General features: G+C 50.0%; 2 protein-coding genes across 7 annotated transcripts in view; one reads left to right on the plus strand and one right to left on the minus strand.

The window, feature by feature from the left end:
* Wipi1 (WD repeat domain, phosphoinositide interacting 1) overlaps positions 1–15234 on the plus strand; it is a 40616-nt gene extending 25382 nt beyond the window's left edge. Inside the window, exons 5-13 of one of the 2 annotated variants that reach the window (XM_075990265.1) lie at positions 2870–2967; positions 3866–3958; positions 4596–4666; positions 5265–5372; positions 8405–8569; positions 9871–9978; positions 10624–10742; positions 11591–11691; positions 14697–15234. In XM_075990265.1, the coding sequence (XP_075846380.1) occupies positions 2870–2967; positions 3866–3958; positions 4596–4666; positions 5265–5372; positions 8405–8569; positions 9871–9978; positions 10624–10742; positions 11591–11691; positions 14697–14744 (911 nt within the window). In that variant the 3' untranslated portion in view covers positions 14745–15234. The remainder of the gene's footprint in view (positions 1–2869; positions 2968–3865; positions 3959–4595; positions 4667–5264; positions 5373–8404; positions 8570–9870; positions 9979–10623; positions 10743–11590; positions 11692–14696) is intronic. The other variant, XM_075990266.1, reaches the window with a different exon arrangement.
* Arsg (arylsulfatase G) overlaps positions 15189–20180 on the minus strand; it is a 131666-nt gene continuing 126674 nt past the window's right edge. For all 5 annotated transcript variants that reach the window (XM_075990261.1, XM_075990259.1, XM_075990262.1 and 2 more), the window contains one exon: positions 15189–16598. In XM_075990261.1, the coding sequence (XP_075846376.1) occupies positions 16324–16598 (275 nt within the window). In that variant the 3' untranslated portion in view covers positions 15189–16323. The remainder of the gene's footprint in view (positions 16599–20180) is intronic.

Below are 20180 nucleotides of genomic sequence, written 5' to 3' on the forward strand. Positions count from 1 at the left end.
GCAGAGGCAGGCGGATCTCTATGAGTTCGAGGCCAGCCTGGTCTACAAAAGTGAGTTCCAGGACAGGCTCCAAAGCTACAGAGAAAGCCTGTCTCAAAAAACCAAAAAAAGAAGAAAAAAAAAGCCAAGCTCACTGTCTCAACCAAGATGCAGACCCCCAGGGACCCTCTGCCCAGGAGGCTCTGCTCTCCCCTATCAGAGCAGACAGCACGCCGAGAAACGAGGTCATTTGCCTTTCCTGTCGTCCTTCTTGAATTCCTTGCTAACTATTTAATCACTCTTAGAAGAAGCTAAAGCACACTGACCTCTCCCACTGGGAAGTCCTGTTGTGAGCACACAGAGTTCTAGAGGGTAATGGGTTCGGAAGAGAGGGAGCTGTCTTCGGGGTAAAAATGTGGAGGATATGAGTTCTGATTGCCTGGCAGTGGAGAGTCACTGCCAGGTTAAGCTGGGAAGTCTGCAGACTTCCTTGACTCAGATCCTTGGATCTGAACTGGGCTTCTTGAATTTTTCACACTACCAACCCGTTTTTTGGCTCAGGAAGTTTTGGGTTTTTTTTTTCTTTTTTGGTCTTTTGAGATATAACCCTGGCTGTTAGAGAACTCACTCTGTAGAGCAGGCCGGTCTCGAACCCATAGAGACCAACCTGCCTCTGCCTCCGGAATGCTGGGATTAAAGGAATATGCACCACAGCCCAGCTGGTCCAAGAAATTTTTACATGACCCCAAGCATACATGCATATAAAATATGAACGCATATCAGACATTTGCTAATAATGTATCATAAATTTGCTTTAAAATAATTCTTGGGTATAATCTTAACATTTATTGAAAACAATAAAATGGGGCTGGAGAGACGGCTCAGTGGTTAAGAGCACTGCCTGCTCTTCTAAAGGTCCTGAGTTCAATTCCCAGCAACCACATGGTGGTTGCCAACCATCTATAATGAGATCTGGTGCCCTTTTCTGGCCTGCAGACATGCATGCAGGCAGAATACTTTTTAAAAAAAGAAAGAAAACAATAAAATTTTCGCACTGATGCTACAAAAGGACTTGTTTCTTTTTACATGAGTATTTAAATTTCAGCTGGACATGTGATAGATATGCAAGACATAAATCATCTTAAATGTTCTTCAGAATTCATCAGTAATCTTATTTTGTAATTGTTAGTGCCCAAAGTACTACTTCATATATATGCATAATACAAACTGGCAGAAGTATCTTAGGACCATTTCATAAGCTTTGTCTGAATCCCAAGCAAAAGTTCATTTAACCACTTTGAAAAGAAATTCAAATCAGCAGCCCAGCCAGCAATGTCTAAAATCAACAGTTCTAACACAAGACAATATCAGGGTATTGCCAATTTGGTACTAACATCACGAGGAATGTAGGAAAATGTTAAACGTTTCTGTTTCCTGTTCATTGGTGCTCTTCTATAAGAGCAGGACAGTTTGTACAGTGAAAACCCAGCAGTTCATGGCATACGGTACTGGGCTCAGGTGCTCAGAGGCCGTGTGTGTTGACACTGTGTGCTGGGATAGCATGCACGGGATGTGTGTGTCTGCTGTGTGCTGTGATAGCATGCACGGGATGTGTGTGTCTGCTGTGTGCTGTGATAGCATGCACGGGATGTGTGTGTCTGCTGTGTGCTGTGATAGCATGCACGGGATGTGTGTGTCTGCTGTGTGCTGTGATAGCATGCACGGGATGTGTGTGTCTGCTGTGTGCTGGGATAGCATGCACGGGAAAGTGTGTGTCTGCTGTGTGCTGTGGTAGCATGCACGGGAAAGTGTGTGTCTGCTGTGTGCTGTGGTAGCATGCACGGGAAAGTGTGTGTCTGCTGTGTGCTGTGGTAGCATGCACGGGATGTGTGTGTCTGCTGTGTGCTGGGATAGCATGCACGGGATGTGTGTGTCTGCTGTGTGCTGGGATAGCATGCACGGGATGTGTGTGTCTGCTGTGTGCTGGGATAGCATGCACGGGATGTGTGTGTCTGCTGTGTGCTGGGATAGCATGCACGGGATGTGTGTGTGTCTGCTGTGTGCTGTGATAGCATGCACGGGATGTGTGTGTCTGCTGTGTGCTATGGTAGCTTGCACGGGATGTGTGTGTCTGCTGTGTGCTATGGTAGCATGCACGGGATGTGTGTGTCTGCTGTGTGCTGGGATAGCATGCACGGGATGTGTGTGTCTGCTGTGTGCTGTGATAGCATGCACGGGATGTGTGTGTCTGCTGTGTGCTGGGATAGCATGCACGGGATGTGTGTGTCTGCTGTGTGCTGTGGTAGCATGCATGGGATGTGTGTGTCTGCTGTGTGCTGGGATAGCATGCACGGGATGTGTGTGTCTGCTGTGTGCTGTGATAGCATGCACGGGATGTGTGTGTCTGCTGTGTGCTGTGATAGCATGCACGGGATGTGTGTGTGTCTGCTGTGTGCTATGGTAGCATGCACGGGATGTGTGTGTCTGCTGTGTGCTGTGGTAGCATGCATGGGAAAGTGTATGTTGGTGTTGTGTGGTGTGATAGCGTTCACGAGGAAGTGTGTGCATGCTGTGTGTTCAGAGGCAAGGCTGCAGTGGCGATGAGATGCAACCATGGCCGGGGCTGCAGAGCCACCTCAGATTCCTTACGCGCTTCAATTCAAAATTCTTTGCCTGTTGTGCCTTCAGAAACTTTTTACTGTTGCCAGCTTTTGTGACTCGCTGTGTGGGTGACTATGTATAATTTAAGAAACCCGCGATTATAATAATCTACAGAAATACTCAAAGGTGTTCCTTCCCTCGCCAGCAGGTGGCGCTCCAGACACGTGGTTTTCAGGTGCCCTTTCTAGCTGAGCTCTTTTCTCCTCATCCTCTGTTTGCTCTTTGCCAGGTCTCTGTGCCCTCTCTATCAACCATTCCAACTCCTACCTGGCCTATCCTGGAAGCCAGACTACAGGCGAGATTGTTCTCTATGATGGAAACTCCCTGGTAAGTTCACCGCGGTCCCTGGTGCACCAGCCCGCCTGCCCTGGTGAATAGATTTAGATAAGGAGTCCCTGTTGCAGTGGGGTAAGCTGTGTGGGGGAGTTTCTCCGGCCACAACAGTTGGGCAAAGGAAGACAAATGATGTTTATGCTGAAGCTCAAAGTCGGTGTTGGTCAACACCGCTGACAGGCAGGCGCCAGAACAAGGCAGAACACCTGCCCGGAGTGGAATCAACGAGATAGCGCACAAGCCTGTATCCCCTGCCCTCTGCTCCCTGCAGCTTCGTAGAGCATCATAGAGCAGGGCAGGGGCACTCTGGGAAACCCCTGAAGAAGCAAGCACAAAGAACCCTAACAGCCGGGCTCTGTATCAGGCACACAGCTGGCCATCTACTTCCCAAAGGCAGGGAAAGGACCAGGCATGAGACACCCCTCCACCTCCCTATCACCCTCCCCCCAAACACAGAGACCCCAGGGAATGTCACAGAATCTGGGGTGGCTTGCTATATAGAATGCTCTCTCCTAGGCATGTGGCTGTCACACCCTCAGGCTCTCAGCCACCCTGACACTTGCACTAGATTGAGCCTGTCAGCATCCTGTCATGGAAGGGGAGGTTCATGAGAGCCAGCCCCATATAGGCTATTAATCTGCTAGGGCTGGGGTAGACATTCTTTTAGTAGTATAGACACTGCTGAGTTGCCCTGTAAGTAGCCCCAATTAAACCCATTGGTTCACCACAACAAGGGGAGGAGCCAGAGGAGAGAATAGTATAGCAGAACTCCATAGAAAGGGCTTTCAGCTTATATGCAAGTGGCCCAGGGAGGCAAGGCAGAGAGCAAGGGGCACGGAGGAAATTCCTCTTCCCCCATCAGCAACATCCATCTCCATTCTCCCCTACACAGAAATCAGTGTGCACCATCGCTGCTCACGAGGGAACGCTGGCCGCCATCACCTTCAACTCCTCAGGCTCCAAGCTAGCAAGTGCGTCTGAGAAAGTAAGTGTTCGCAGGCTTCCCCCCATCTGGGGGTTTGCAGGATGCCTGCCGAGGTGCCCTGAGAGCTGCTGGACCCATGATGGGGCGTGAAGATGGGCTGGTCTCTAGGCCTGCCGTCTGTCTGGGCCCACCTGCTGTGGTCCTATCAAACTGTGACATTACACAAGATGCAAGACATTGTGCACAAAAACTTGTGGCCTTATTAAGAAATGCATGTGCCTGTTGTCCCCAGATAAGGATAGATGTTACATGTGCCTGTTGTCCATAGATGGGGAGAGAGATCAGACTCTGTTGACCAGAAGAAATAAAGTGATCAAGTTATATTTCAAGTGCCATGCAAAGCAGATATATTTTTAATAAGCGGAGATAGAATAGTCTAGAAAATCTGAACAGTTTGTGACCACACACACACATACACACACACGCATGCACGCACACACATGCACACACTGAATGAGACGTAAGGACGGGAAGGGAAAGACACTTAGTTGGCACATATTCAGATAAAAATGCCCCTGTGCCCAATGCTTGCCACTTAGAGACAGGTGTTCAAAACCAGTAAAGCCACTGCCCTGAGAAGGGACATCCCTGTGTGAAGCATTTGTGGTTGGGAAAAGTCCCCCGCTTTCTCTTCCAGGGCACGGTCATCCGCGTGTTCTCTGTACCTGACGGGCAAAAACTCTATGAGTTTCGTCGAGGAATGAAAAGGTCTGTGCTCAGTGTCTGTCCTCTTCTAAAACCCTTCCTGGCAGCCATCAGGGAGAGGGTGGAGGCAGGCTCTGTCCCTCCTCGCCTAGAGATTCAGGTGCTTTCCCGGTAATTGGCTCAGGGCTACATGGGGGCTTTCTACAAACAGACGTCAAAGCAGGCAGACGTACCGCAGAGGCCTGCCGGCAGTGGGGGAAAGCAGAGAGCCAGGAATCACAATCCACAATCTGCTTCCTTCCACAAATGGGAAATGAAGGACCACTTCAGGCGTCAGCGACTGGGACCTTTTTGGCTGTGGGTTTTGTAGCGGGGTCTGTGGAGAGCAGCTGGGAGATGTCACATACTAAGAAAGGAGGTCATCATCTCTCCTGGCTGGGAGAAAAGGCCAGGCCCTGTGTGTGTGTTTGTTCCTCAGACTGTGGCTCTCCCTGAATCTCTCCCACATTGCTTTTTAAATACAAACAGAATAATGTTGGAGGGGTTTCAACCTCCTCAGGACACATTTTTCATTTCCTCCTCGTATAGCTGTTCTTAGAACTGTGAGGAGACAACATTCCCGGTCAGAACAGCTTATTGGCCTGTGTGTTGCCGTCTCTAGGTACGTGACAATCAGCTCTCTGGTGTTCAGTATGGACTCTCAGTTCCTGTGTGCCTCCAGCAACACGGAGACCGTGCACATCTTCAAGCTGGAACACCTGACTGACAGGCAAGTGCGCCACCAGGCACAGAATAGCTACTAGGCTGAGGGGACAGGTCCCCGTTATCCCGTAGGCATGGGAACTCCACTTGGAAAACTTGGCCTTGCTGCTGTGCTGTTGTCAATGTAGAGTGTGTGCTCGCAGCTGCTCGCAGCACGTTTTGGGACGTCCTGCACAAAAGCAAAACATCTGGTGTGCCTACAGTCCTGAGTTTACAACTCAATTCGGCCCCCTTTGGAGCTGGGAGACTCTGGGAAGCTTGTTCAGTCTCTCTGAATCTCTCTCCTCACCCATAAAAAACAAGCTTAATCATTGTGTTTGTACCTTAAGCTTGACGTGGGGATTCAGGAAGTTTGTTGCTCTAAAGTGTTTCGTGGTGCCCCCAACAGCAGCGTGCTGGTGTAGCCGTGTTAACCAGTGGAATGAAAGAGAGGAGAGCATATTTGGTGTTGTTGCTGTCACCAGCGGGCAAGGCTTGGCGAGATGTTCCCTCTGTGGGATGCTGGCATTCTTTGTATTTGTTCCCGTCTCACCTCTGCGACCGCCATACTTAATAGAAAGTACGATGACAGGAAAGGCTTGTTTGGACTCACCATTTCAGAGGATTCCAGCCCGCCGTGGTGGGGAAAGCATGCAGGGTTTAGGATGGCAGGAGCACGTGGTCATGGTTCTTCTTATCTTTGCAGACCAGGGACAGATATGACCTTCAGAGATCCACCCCCTTGGGACCTACCTCCCATAGGCCTGTCCTCACCTCCTAAAGGCCCCTCCATCTTTTGAACACTGCCCAGGAAGGACATGTGTTTAAACTTAAACCTGAGATGCTTATTCTGCACGCTTTCCTCGTGTTTTGTCTATGTTCTAGACTCTGCTTAACGGTCTCCAAGTCGTCAGTGGCTTGTGAGCTTCTGCCTGTGCTGGCAGCCTGGACCCTAGAGGCATGCCCATCTGTTATAAGACTTTCGCCAGCACCGCACCAGAGGTGCTCCCAAGCCCTGTCCCCCATCAGTGCCCCCAAGCCCTATCCCCTGTCAATCGTCAGTGCAGCAGCCAAGGCAGTGCTCTCAAGCCCCGCCCCCTCCCCCACCTCCCACCCAGTCATCAGTGTTTAAGATAGGGAACTCACCACCATCTCCCAGCTCTACTGTGTGTGAGTGGCCAGCAGTGGCCAGGGGCAGATTCTCGTTCTCAGCTTGTCTGTGAAGCGTGTATGTATTGGGAAGTATGGCTTCCGTTTGTATCTTCGCCCTGCCTCACTGGCCGCTGCCCTTATCCACATCTTTAACTTCATTGTTTCTTCCCAGCTCTCTTTAACCATTTGTGGTGGGAGATAGTACACACATGCACACACACACACACACACACACACACACACACACACACACACATCTACTCACCTTCAGAAAGGGAAACCATGACATCCGACGTAACAACTGACTGAAACCCAACTTTATGAACCAGTGAGGTTTTCCTGGGGATGCTCATGAGTGCGGGTGCGGGATTACTTAGAGGAGCAGAGACGACTCAAATACAGCTACAGTAGGAAAAGGCCACCAAGCAGGGGTGACGATTCCCACAAGCAGCATCCCCAGAGAGATCTCCTTGGGGCAACTGGGCTGGTCAGAGTCTCTTCCCCCACCAACTGTTTAGTGCTTCTGTAAGGCCTTGCAAGTTTCTCCCTTCCCGAAGCTGAGGGCTTACACACACACACACACACACACACACACACACACACACACACCCCTTCCCTCCTGAGGAGAATGTTTCATTGCAGAGGGAAATGCCATACAGCAGCTGCCCTTCTGTGTCTTCTTGCCGGATCAGTCTTCAGGAAGTGCTCTCCTCCTTCTCAGACTCCTTTCTTTCTTCTCCTCGATAATAAAATCTCAGCTTCCCCCTACCTGCAGAGTCCAGCAGCTGCCACCCCACAAGCCCCGAAACCCACTGCCTAGGAGACCACACAAGTCTCATCCGCTTGGCTGTCTGCCTTAGTTCCCCCGAGGAAGCCTGCCAAGAGCTCAGTTGATTCCTACCTTCCAGTGAGGAAACAGAAACCAGGAGGCTAAGGACCCTCGCCACCTCTCTCTGCCCTCTGGTCCTCTGTGGCTCCTGTCTGGACCGTGTGCATAGCCACTCGGGCTGCTTTGCTTTCTATACATCTGTGCTGTGCCTCAGCCTTTAATGTAAAGTCTTGGTGTTATTCCTCTTAATAGATTCTTAATCAGAATACAAGGCCCTAGAGCTCTCAGTACAGGTGTATCTAAAAGTGTCCCTTGTGGTCAAGAACACAAGGCCCATGAAGTTAGGCTGAAGACCATGTAGCCAGTTGGTAACAGTGTGAAATGGGCCAAGCACCAGGATCAGGTCCCTCCAACAAGTGGCCTAATAGCAGGTACTCCCAAAACACACCTGGTGGCACCCATCCCCAGGGTGCCAGCCGTGGTGTGGGACACCAAGACAGCAGTGCTGCTCGTTCATGGGCTCCTTGGAGGCCTGGGATGAAGTCCAGTGAGTGCAGGGTACTTCCCAGATTCCCACGGTGCACCTGAGCATTTTCAGTGCTGGGTACCACACGGCTCCAGAGCCATCATAAGACACCACCCTGAGCATCTTGCCTGGAGGCTTGCTTCCTACTCAGTCTGGCTCAGAAAGCCTTCACAGAGATCTGTCTGTTCTTCCCTGAACCCCATTTGGGCTCCTGAGCTCATTTTCCAGGGTCCATATATCTATTCCATCAGAATCTCTACCCTTGCCCTCTTTTGGAAACCCAGAAATGAGACTAATCATCAGCAACAGTCTTAATGTAAGAACGCAGTAGCACGGGGAACCTCTTAACAGGGTTACAGTGGTTCTTCTGAAGGACATGCAGGCCCTGGTGCCCTGTAGTTATTGCTGGGATAATGTGTCTCGGTGGCCAGAACATTGTGCTCAGGCACAGCCTCTGCCTGCTCAGGTCAATGCTGGACCACAGCAGTCACTGGCACAGTGCCTGTGCCCACAGCCCAGACCCACCCTTTCCTCTCTGCATTGCCTCCCCTAGCCGCCCAGAAGAGCCTTCCACCTGGAGCGGCTACATGGGAAAGATGTTCATGGCAGCTACAAACTACCTCCCCGCCCAGGTGTCAGACATGATGAACCAGGACAGGGCTTTCGCCACGGGACGCCTGAACTTCTCTGGGCAGAAGAACATCTGTACCCTGTCCACGTATGTACAGTGCCACCAACTCAGAGATATGAAAAGAAAAAAAAAAGGCAGGGCTGGGAAGATGGCTCAGCGGTTATAAGCCCTTACTGCTCTTGCAGAGAACCGGGCTTCAGCACACACATCCGATGGCTCATAACTGCCTATAACTCCAGTTGGGGGTGTGTGTGTCTTACGCCCTCTCCTGGCCGCTGCACGCACTGCATGTATGTAGTACACATGCAGACAAGCAGGCATGCGCATATGCACATAACTAGAAATAAAGAAAAGCAGAACAGCCTCAGGAAGGGCAAGCGGAATCTGTTTGCTGGCTTAAGAGTGGATTCTCAGGGGGCAGCTGGGGGTTGGCATGTGACCATCAAATCTCAGCCCCAATGACGATGCCGGATAAACAAGCTCTGGTCTTGTAAGATAAAATAATGGCGTTCCAGCTTGATAGCCTATGGGGCTGACAGGTGTCTTTAATTTAATAAGTTTGTGGGCATTTGTTAAAAAATCAAAACAAAACAAACAAACAAAACCCATGAGCTGGGCATGGTGGTACACATCCAGAATCCCAGCACTCGGGAGGACTAATCAGGGGCTTTGCAAATAGAATGCCAGCCCAGAATAAGCATCAAACTCCTATTTCAGAAGACAATAAAAAGAATAATCTTAAGAGCTAGGGAGATAACCTAGTAAGTAAAATGCTTGCCACGGAAGCAAAAGACTGGCGTTGAAGCCCTAGACCCCACGTAAAAAAAGCTGAATGTGGAAGCATGTGCTTGTCATGTCGTCTCATCATAGGACGGGGGAGGCAGGTGGTCCCTGGAGCTCTCTGGCCTATCAGTGAGTTCCAGGCCAGTAAGAAACTGTCTCAAGAAAAGGGGGCAGGGCCTGAGAAACTACAATTCAGGCTGCCCTCTGGCCTCTGCATGCATGTTCACCTGCTTCCATGTAAAACACACAAGTTTATAAACCTAGACGGTGAGCCGGCTGCATTCTGTTCCACTTCCTATCACTGCTGAAGTCACAGACACATAACACAGAGACCACATTCCGTCCGGGGACACCACTAAGCTGGCTGTAGCCTTCCACCGGTGCTATTGTCTACATCCATTACTTCTGTTCCGTCCCATACAAAGCCCGAAATCATCCTGAAAGTAGATAGATGATCGGGTGAGAATGTAAAGGCATGGCCGGATGTCCCAACTCTGGACCACTGGGCTAAGGGGTTTTCAAAGGCAGAAGTCTTGGAGACAGGAGGCGGGGAGTGGGGCTTTGCCAGCGGACACATCTGCAGCAATCCATCACTTGTGTCTTAGGATCCAGAAACTGCCGCGGCTGCTGGTGGCCTCCTCCGATGGACACCTTTACATCTACAATGTGGATCCTCAGGATGGAGGGGAATGCGTCTTAATCAAAACCCACAGGTGAAGATTCTAGTTGCCAAACAGCTGTCCAGGAACAAGTGTGCAGAGCTGCCTCTGTGCTGGGGACAGTGACCCACTCCAGTGTTCTTGCTGCTCTTGCTCCCTCCTGGCAGTCTCTGTGGCAAGGCCCCAGCTGGCTTTGCTTCATCTCAGTCCCACGGTCAGGTACCCACCCCCAGTCCTCTTTGGGACGGCACCCAGATACATAGCGTAATACCACAAGTGAGATGTCCCCCTAGCACAGCCCTTAGGAACACAGTGAAGAGTCAAAAATGTTCACAGAATCAGATTTCAGAGTTCCTAGAATCCTGTGACATATGCAGGCTGACCAGTGGTGGGCCGGATACTGTGAGCTGTCAGGGCACCTCACCCACGACCTTGTGAGCATTTCTTGGCGTGCTTGCCCAAATCCACCCGAAGAGCAGAGGGCAGGGCTTTGCCTACTGGTGTAAGGGATGGATCATGTTGAAGGGGCCTGGCTGACCTCCTTGGGTACATGCTGCTGGTCTTACAGCGTCCCAGCGGGTCTGTAATTTACCTTCAAATAACAAAACAGCAGAGCGCAAGCCCCCTTGCCCTTTTCAACGCGAAGGTGTTCTGGAGCTGTGCTGACTCCTTCTCTTCTCTCTTAACTGCTGCGAGCAGTTTGCTCAGCTCAGGAACAGCAGACGAAAACAAAGAGAACGACCTCAAACCTTCCTTACCTCCGTCTTACGCAGCAACTGTAGCAAGGCCCAGCACATCTGCAGCCTCCACTGTGCCAGGTGAGTGGCTGGTTGTGGGGGCGGGGCGGGGGGCTCCTATGGGCTGCCTTCTTCCCACGCTGGGGGGGGCTCCTATGGGCTGCCTTCTTCCCACGCTGGGGGGGGGGCTCCTATGGGCTGCCTTCTTCCCACGCTGGGGGGGGGCTCCTATGGGCTGCCTTCTTCCCACGCTGGGGGGGGCTCCTATGGGGCTGCCTTCTTCCCACGCTGGGGGGGGGGCTCCTATGGGGCTGCCTTCTTCCCACGCTGGGGGGGGCTCCTATGGGGCTGCCTTCTTCCCACGCTGGGGGGGGGCTCCTATGGGGCTGCCTTCTTCCCACGCTGGGGTCTCGGGATGAGCACTCTCTCCATGGTTACTTCCTCACTGTGAGGCCAGGTAATAGTCTTCAACCTTGGGTCCCTAACCCTGGAGGATGTAGCCCAAGGCTGGTTTCCTTCCTCCCTCTCCTTTCTTTTCTTTCTCCTTCCCTCCCTCTCCCCCTCCCTCCCTTCTTTCTTTTTTGTTTTCTTTCTTAAAGACAGGGTCTCACTGTGTAGACCAGGCTAGCCTGGAACTCACAAAGATCCATCTGCCTCTGGGGCTAAAGGCACCAATTAATAAACAATAACCCTTTACTTCTTGAGAATTCCAAAGAGCTGGACTTGCAGATGGGAGGTGGGAGAGACCTGCCCGCCTCTCAGGGCTCAGGGACTAGATAGTGAGAGGATTTAGACTCACCTTGAACCATCCCTCTATTTGGGAGACAGAGATGCACCCGGCATTGCCTCCATGCTCCCCCTTTCAGGTCCTGACCCCCCAGCACTCCCCGCGGGGTGCCACCTGTTCCATTTCTAATTCTTGCCTCCAGGTTACTCTGAGGATGGTGGGGCGCTCCGCGGAGAAGTTATTCCAGAACACGAGTTTGCCACGGGACCAGTGTGTCTTGACGACGAGAATGAGTTTCCCCCTGTGAGCATTCGGAACCCTTAACAGAGTTGCGCCGTCAGTGTGCCTGGAAGAAGGAAGTGCCTCCCACAAGAGGCAAAGTCACTGCCCCTGCTCTTGCTCCTAACCACTAATCTTCCAAATGCAGAGAGTCATAGGACACCCACCTTGCAGGTTCAGATCCCACGGGCTAGGCAGCTGGTGTGATGCTTGGAGCCTGGCAGCATTGCCATAACCAAATACTAACCTGGGTCGCCATGGACCCAGACTCCTTCCTTGCCTCTGCCTCTATGCATACACTGCCTTTGCTGTTGGTGAGGTCGGGGTTTCCGAAGCATCTAGGAATGCCCTTGTAGAATGCTGCCTGTTACTTGTTATGGTCAGTTAAAGGGGCCAGGTCATGTCTGCAGGAACTGACCTGCACCCTGCCTGCAGCTCTGGCATTGCACTCTTAAGCATTGCACTCACTAGGAAACCGCGTGTACAAAGCCAGTGTGGGTGGCATTAGCTCACCTGCACATCTTCAGCAAGGTTCCCCGGCATCCAACTTAGGCTTGCTGGCAGTGAGAGGCGCCAGGGGTGCCTGAGCACTGGACTTGGCTTCCACCAGCAGCTGGAGGAAAGGTCCTCAGGGCTTCCTTGGCTGCTGCATCTTTAAGCAGTGTGCACCCCTCCTGTGAATGTCAGTTAGAAGGCATACGAGTGAGTAGGGATGCGGCTCAGTTGCTAGAATGCTTGGCTGTGCATGAAGCCCTGGGTTCAGTTCCCAGCAGCACAGAAAACCGAGCATGGTAACTGTAATCCTAGTAGTTGGGATTCAGGAGTATCAGACGTTCAGGGTCATCTTCGCTACACAGTAAGCTCAAGGCCAGCCTGGGCTATACGAGTCCTTGTCTCAAAAAAAAAAAAATCCCAATAGGCGACTTGAGATCATTTCAGATGGATACAATGCCGTGTCAGAACTTAGGGAATAGAAGGGGCGTGGTCCTGTGGGCCCTGAAGTGGGTGAGGCCCCTTTCCGTGTAAATAGGAGGTATTTGTGACTTCCATACTGGTTTTGTAGCTTGCAGTTTGAAATTTACATTTTTGGACTTTCATGGCAAGCTGCCAAATATATTGCCGCCAAGTGACAGTTATATATTAATGGTGGGAAGGAGTAGTTCTTTAAAAAGAAAAAACTTTTTAATTATGCATTTTACGACAGCTGTTGGCCTACTGCCTAACAGTTGCTGCCTAGACCAATGGTGCCTGTGGGCTCCCACGATGCCCCCCAGAACTATTAGGAGATCTTGTGTCTTCTGAAAGTTAATGGCTATATTTAACTATTTAACTGGTATCACATCTTCCAGGAGCCAGAGAACTCTAGGTCAGAACAGTGGGGACAAACATGACCAGAGCATCCTATTCTGCCAAGGTCTGATGCTCGCTCAGTTCTGTTTTGGCAATTTTGGTAAAGCTCTGAGACTGCAGTGGAAGATTGATACATCTCAAACTAGTCTTCGCTGTAGTCAGAGCAGAGCTCGCAAGCTTTCATGTTTACAGAAGTTGAGTAATATGAACACTGGCATGCAGGAGGTGGCTCCTTGCCAGAGGAATCCCGTATAAAATAACCCCGAGTAAGCCGTTTTCCTGGAGCTGAGGAGAATCAGAGACGCTCGATTTAAGAAGGAATGTTGGAGGGTATGGCTTAATGATGGGATATATGCCTAGCATGTAAGAGGCTCTGAGTTCCATGCACACACGTACATGCATGCACACCCAAAACTACTAATGTTCGCATGCGTTGTTAGACACGCTCATCTCAACACTGCCAGGACATCAGGTACAAGCCAACTGTCCTTTCTCCTTCTCAAAGAGCAAATCTGTGTTAAGTTGGCTTAAACTGCATTTAGATTCTTGTCTAGGCTAGGGATATGGCTAGCTCAGGAAGCAATGGGTGCTGGGTCCATCCCTGGCATTAAAAAAAAAGTTTATACACAAGAAATTCTCCCTGCCAGTAAGTGCTTGTCAGAAAACAAGTTCCCAGAACTATTAGAGTTCAGCTAAGGTGGCACAGCCTCTGGGTGCCTGGGGTATTGGGTGTCAGGGTGGCCGCCAGGCCCCGCCTGTCCCACAACCTGCAGGCAGATGGAGAAGGAGGAGCCAGTGTTCCAACCAAAGTCCTGGGTCAGCAGCAGGCAGGGTTCTCTATCTCGAGGCACAAGGAGCAGAGGCAGAAGCGCTGCTGGGTCGCCATTCAGTGCGGCCTTGTCAGCCATGCCCCAGAGCCTAAGAGTTCAGCTGGGCTTGCTAGGAAAGCCCCGCTCTCTGCCTGTGTTCTGAATTGCATGCCTCTTGCAGATATTTCCCAGAATCCCCATCTTTACTCACAATTCTTTAGAAGCTTCCGAGACTACAAAAGGATCGGATTAGCCAAAATCACTTCCCTTTCGGGTAGGAATAGTGAGCTCACTTTACAAAGTAGACTGCCACTGCCCTCCCTCCCAACACCACTGTCCTCTTTGGGATTGACTTCGCTTCAAGACCAGCAAGAGGAAAGCCAGCTGCTCATCTCTCGTACCCTGGGAAGAGGCTTTAAGGAGGGCCAGCAGCTTTTGCTCCGTTAGCAAGCCAGCATGCAGTCTGTGCGCTCTGTGACATAATATTAACCCTGTGAGCAAAAGAACAGCGACTTGGACCAAGAACCTGTGCTGACACTCTGTTCTTTCTACAGTCATTTAGCAGTCAGTGTTTACAAGTAAGACGAGCCTTTCAGAAGAAGAATTGCGCATGTACATACGAGCACACTGTGCATACATGCAGTTTTTAAACAGTGTTGCTGGGATCTGTGCCACAATTGTCCACACCAATGTAAGATGGGTGGATTTTTCCGTGGTCATGAGTGACCGCCAGTCTGGGGCCATATAGAAAAGTTTCAAAAGGCCCAGCCTCCCTTGCTAATCCGCATAGCACAGACCCCTGGGTGACCCAGCCTGCCTCCCCTGCCTCTTCCTGAGAGGAGTAAGGCCATTCTGTTTTGATTTTGGTAGATAATCTTGTGCCGCGGAAGTCAGAAGGGCAAAGCGAAGCAGTCCTGACAAGAAGCGCACCCCGAAGTCAGGACACCCCCAGTCGGGTGGTTCTGGCAAGAACAAGGACAGTGGAAGACACGGAGTGCAATCAGTTGTGTGAGCAGAGAGGGGAGGGAGGCAAGGGTCCTGAGTGCCTTGCTGCCTGAGCCATAGCACATGGTCAGCCCTCCACCCAGCCCCCTCAGCCTTGGCTGCCAGTGGGTGAGGAGAACGCTGGAGTCACATACCTTCAAACCACAGTGTAAATGCTAACTAACCATATTGGTATATAGCCGGAATTTTATATATATTATAAGGGTGTCCTTGTCAAATGTATGCTGTGTAAAAAAATGTATGTAGTGGGAAATCTCTTTGAATTGTGTTTCTTGTATATTACAGACATATAGAGAGAGAAACTATTTTAACCAGGCAAAGTATTTTTGCAGTGATTGGAATAAATCGTTTATTACCCTGAGTCCCATTCAGGACACTAATGAAATAAAATCATGGCAATGCATTTGTGAGTTGTTTACATTTTTTTTGTTTTATTTCTTAGAAGTTGTAGGGGCTGGAAAGAAATCTTAAATCTTATTTTTTTTTTTTTCGAGACAGGGTTTCTCTGTAGCTTTTGGTTCCTGTCCTGGAACTAGCTTTTGTAGACCAGGCTGGCCTCGAACTCACAGAGATCTGCCTGCCTCTGCCTCCCGAGTGCTGGGATTAAAGGCGTGTGCCACCACCGCCCGGCTTAAATCTTATTTTAAGAGATTTTTTTTTACTATATGAGTGTTTTGCCTACATGTATGTATGTATGTGCACCATGCGCATGCCTGAAATTCTCAGAGACCAGAGGAGAGTAGTGAGTCCCCTGGAACTGCTGTTAGAGTTTAAGCCACCGTGTAGGTGTTGGGAACAGAACCCAGGTCCAGTGCTCTTAGCTGATGGGCCAGCTCTCAAACTCCTAAATCTTTATAGCCTTCCCATTTGGGATTTACAAGAGAGAAGGCCCATGAGTTCTTCTGCTCCAAGGCCCAGGAAGACATAGCTTCGGTTTAGCTCTGTGCTGCTCAAGGCATCTCAAAGGAATCCAGCAACACTGAAGTCTCCCAGACCTTCCTCCAGATCCCCTGAGCCAGATTCTGGTCAGACCCTGGTGGTCTGTGTGTGTACTGGAGATGGCCGAGCAATGCATACCAGCTAGAAGGTTTGTGCTCCAGTGACCTGGGGAACTGGGGACACAAGATAGAAACTAAAACATTGAGGACCTGCTTGGTGCTGGGGACATACACAGGCAACTTCATGTGTTAACTTTCAAAATCAATTTGCAATTGAGATTTAAGTCATCGCCCAGGCTTAAAACCTAGGGCTTGGACCTGTTCCGCAACTCCGTGTGCCCACTGGTGCTTAATCCTGCCGTGCCCAGTGTGCCCACTTGACGCGTCTCAAACCTGCATGCGGAGGGGGCAGTCTACACAGGGAGAGGGAAAGCCATGGCTTCCAAACCAGATTGTGTAACCTCCGTCCTAAAGTAGACATCTAGTAGTTTGGAAGTCAACCTAACCTGTCTACGATTTCCAGATAGTCTTTCTCATAGGGGAGAAAACACCTATCACACTGTTTGGCAACGACAGGCAATTTGGTAGGGGTTACAGCAGGGAGTCGCCGAAGGATCCTGAGAGTAGTCTGCTCGGGAGACGTTGTCATCAGCAATGTCTCGAAGGACGTCGGCAAGAACGCTGTTGACCTTCGGCAGCACCGACTGGTACTCGGGGCTTCCTCTCTGTAGGGGCATGGCTTCTGCAGCATCATCTTCTAGGTTGAAAACGAGAGGGGAAGCGTGGCGCTGCTCAGGACCCATGCTCCCGTCACAAGCTTTGGCTCCACCTACAGGAAGGATGGCCAAAGCGGTTAAACCCAACCTTCACCCTGAGCTGTGGTTCACAGGCCAGCCCTGGAGATTCAAATGATTGTTCTCCCTGCCAGATAAATTACCTTGAGATTGTAGCCTGCCTTTCCAGTAACCATCTTCTGTCCAAAGGGATTAGGTCTGCCCCCTTGGACTTGCCTTCCGTCTGAACCAGTAGACATCTGTTTCAAATATCTTTCGTTTCTGGCCTTTGAGAGGAAATCTCATGGAGTTTTTAAAAATGGAATTGGGGGAAGAAGGGAGCCACAGGACACACGCGGAGGTCAGAGGACAACTTTGTGGAGTCAATTCTCTCCTCCCACTGTGAGTCCAAGCAATCAAACAAACTCAAGTTTTCAGGTTTGTGTGGCCAGAGCTTTTTACCCACCAAGCCATCTTACTGGCCCCTAAATCTGACATTTTTGAATTCCGATTCCTCCCATGGTGATTGTTGAGCTTGATGGATGTCAAGATGGTCCATTTCCCTAAGCCGAAGAGGATGTTGTTATATGACCCAAGTGCTGTGTGCCAGGACGACAGGTATCAACACCCTTGCCCAGTCTGAGGACAGGCTTACGACAGAATATAACTGTGACTAGAAGGGCTCAGCTGGGGTGTGTTCTCACCTCCAGACGACAGCACAATGCCACAGCTCAACTCAGCAAAAACATATCTAGAGGGACCAAAGCCAGCACTCCAGAGACACGGCTTTCTGGTTCAATATGGACGGGAATGAAATGGGAACTCTCAAGAAGAATGAGCCGATTCCACAGCCTTCAGCAGATCAAAGCCTCCGTTACGAGTCTCCTCCCATGATGGAGTTCACTTGGGTTCAGCAGGAATTACCATCTTTGTCTACAGTCGACAAAAGTTTGACTCTCCATCACCAGCAAGGAACACTTGAAGTTACACAAGCCCTGACAGTCAATCAAGCAAAAGCTGGGAGAGACTCATAAAAGTCTCATTGGGTATGGTGACACAAGCCTTTAATAGCAGCGTGTGGGAGCCAGAGGCAGGCAGATGTCTGTGAGTTCGAGGTCACTTGGGACAGAGAGAGACAGACAGACAGACAGCCAGATCCAAGCTGGAGTGTTATCCAAGATGGGGCATGGTGGAACACGCCTGGAATCCAGAGGTGGAGACAGGAAGATCAGGAGTTCAGGACCAGCCTTGGTTACAAAGTATACTGAGGCCAGCCTGAACTACATGAGACTTAATCTTCAAAATAATTATAAAACATTAACACCAGAACCATGATGGATGGATCAGCACACACACACAAAAATGCTTACTACATGAACCAAAACCCAAAAACCAGTCAGACCCTCTGAATGCACACAAAGAATGGTACAGAGGCCACACGGTAGCCTCTACATGTGTACCATGACACACAGACCTGCAAGCATACTACACATCACACACAGTCACAATAAATCTCTCTTAAAGCAAGAGCACACTAGTGTGCTTTGAACCACCATCCTCTAGCTAGCAAAATCAAGTTCTGGGAGACATATTTTAGCAAAGCAATAAAAACATTGTAGTGGAATAAGCAAGACAGGCAGAGGCTGCAAGGGACTCAACCCTGCAGAAAGGAAAGGTACACGGTATTGGACCTGCTAGGTTGTGTCATCGTGCTCCCTGCCCCGCCCCCAGGGAGGGCCACACAAGCAGTGTGGAGCCGGCAGAATTCCAGAGAAAGGCTGAGGCGATGATGATGGAAAACAACAGGTGAGAACCTCAGAGGAAGACAGCCGTAGAGCAAAGCCTCAAAGCTTCATATGAACTCCTGTGGATCCTTGGCTGACCCCTGAAAGAGTGAGTGAGAGAGAGAGAGAGAGAGAGAGAGAGAGAGAGAGAGAGAGAGAGAGAGAGAGAACACCAGCAAATGGAAGACCAAAATAGCAGGTGCTTCTGTAACCACACGGAAGAAAGGTGTGGAGCGCTGTTAAATGACAGAAATGAGCCAGGCATGGTGGAGCAAGTCTAAAACCTCAGCCCTTGAGACAGAGACAGGAGGACCAAGAGTCCCAGGCCAGCCTGGCCTATACAGCTCACAACTATCCTGAATTACAGAGTGAGACCCTCTCTCAATAGAAAAAAAATGTAGATGTGAAAAAGCAAAAGAAAAACAAAACGCTCCCTCTTATTCGCTACTGACATCCCCCACAAAGTTCAGGGGAGGAACAGAAATCAGAGCCGGGGGTTAGAGACTTTTCTAAACTGAAGGGCAAAATCTGAAAGGCAAATCCGAAGGATGTACAGCAAAGCCGTCCCATGTTCAAGGGAATGAACCGCAATTGACTTCCCATGCTAATAAAAGCCAACACCCAGTAGTCAGGCTCCACAGTATTCACCAATGCTTGCCACGATCCGATCACCAGTGCTCACAAAAACAGTGGGTGGAGGTGGAAGCCCACCTATAATCCCAGCACTCAGGAGGCAGAGACAGAATCTCCGGAGCAAGCTGGCAGAATCAGTGAAGTCTGGGTTCAAGTGAGGAATTCCGCCTCGCGGTATAGGATGCACACGCGCACACACACACACACACACACACACACACACACACACACACACGTTAAAAGAGAAAAGGAAAAGGAAGAAAGATGACTTGTGGAAAGGGGGTAGGGAGGAAAATTCATGGACTTCCCTAGTTCTAGGCTGCACACCAAAAGACTGGTTATCCTCCAAGGCCACTCCATGCTCGAGGCCACAACAGCATCTCCCCATCATGGAAGAACAAATTGTTCTCTATCCTGAAGGAGTAGGTGCCCACTCAGGTACCCAATCTCTGCCTCATCTGCATTTCCCAAACCCAGTTTTAAGTAATTAAGATGCAAATTTTTAAAAGGCATTGGGGAGGATCCAGAAAATGGCAGCATCCCTTCTCCCCCGTTTGCAGTTTTCCTCAGATGCGGCCAGTGTTCAGTGTCCCCGTCCCCACCCTGGCTCTTTCGAGTTTGAGATTGTAATTCCTGTCTGCCTGTGATCACTTTACACAGCCCTATTACTTCGTGGTAAGGTTTACGATTCCAGTACTGTGGTGCCAAGGGCTTTGTGGCAGGGTTTTCCCTGCATGAAATCAATTCAGCCTGGAGGGCCCATGCCTCTGAGATCATGTAATGTAAGGGGCTCTGACCCCGAACTGTCCCTTAGACCATAGCAAAGATCTGACTGTTTTGTCTGAGGTTTAGGAACCACAGATTCTTGGATCGTATCTAAGATCCCTGGAGCTATGAACTCGAAGGGCTTGTTCTGGTTTTGCAACCACATTTTATACTCAGAAAACAAATTTCGTAGGTTTTATTTTTTTAAATTATATAATTCTTTGAAAATCTCCAGCATGAAATAACTGAATCAAACTGAAATCGCCATTGAGTCCCAGCGGGAGTTTCTCATCTATTTTTATTTTGTTTTGTTTTGTTTTTCATTGATTAACTTCAAAATGTTAGGGTTCTAACTAAGTGCAAAATCCTGGGACAAGCATTTCAAGACAGCCTAATCTTTTAATTTTCATTTTGTTTGTGTACACACACGCGCACATGTGCGTATGCTTGTGCATT

This window comes from Microtus pennsylvanicus, chromosome 11, assembly GCF_037038515.1.
Source record: "Microtus pennsylvanicus isolate mMicPen1 chromosome 11, mMicPen1.hap1, whole genome shotgun sequence".
NCBI lineage: Eukaryota > Metazoa > Chordata > Mammalia > Rodentia > Cricetidae > Microtus > Microtus pennsylvanicus.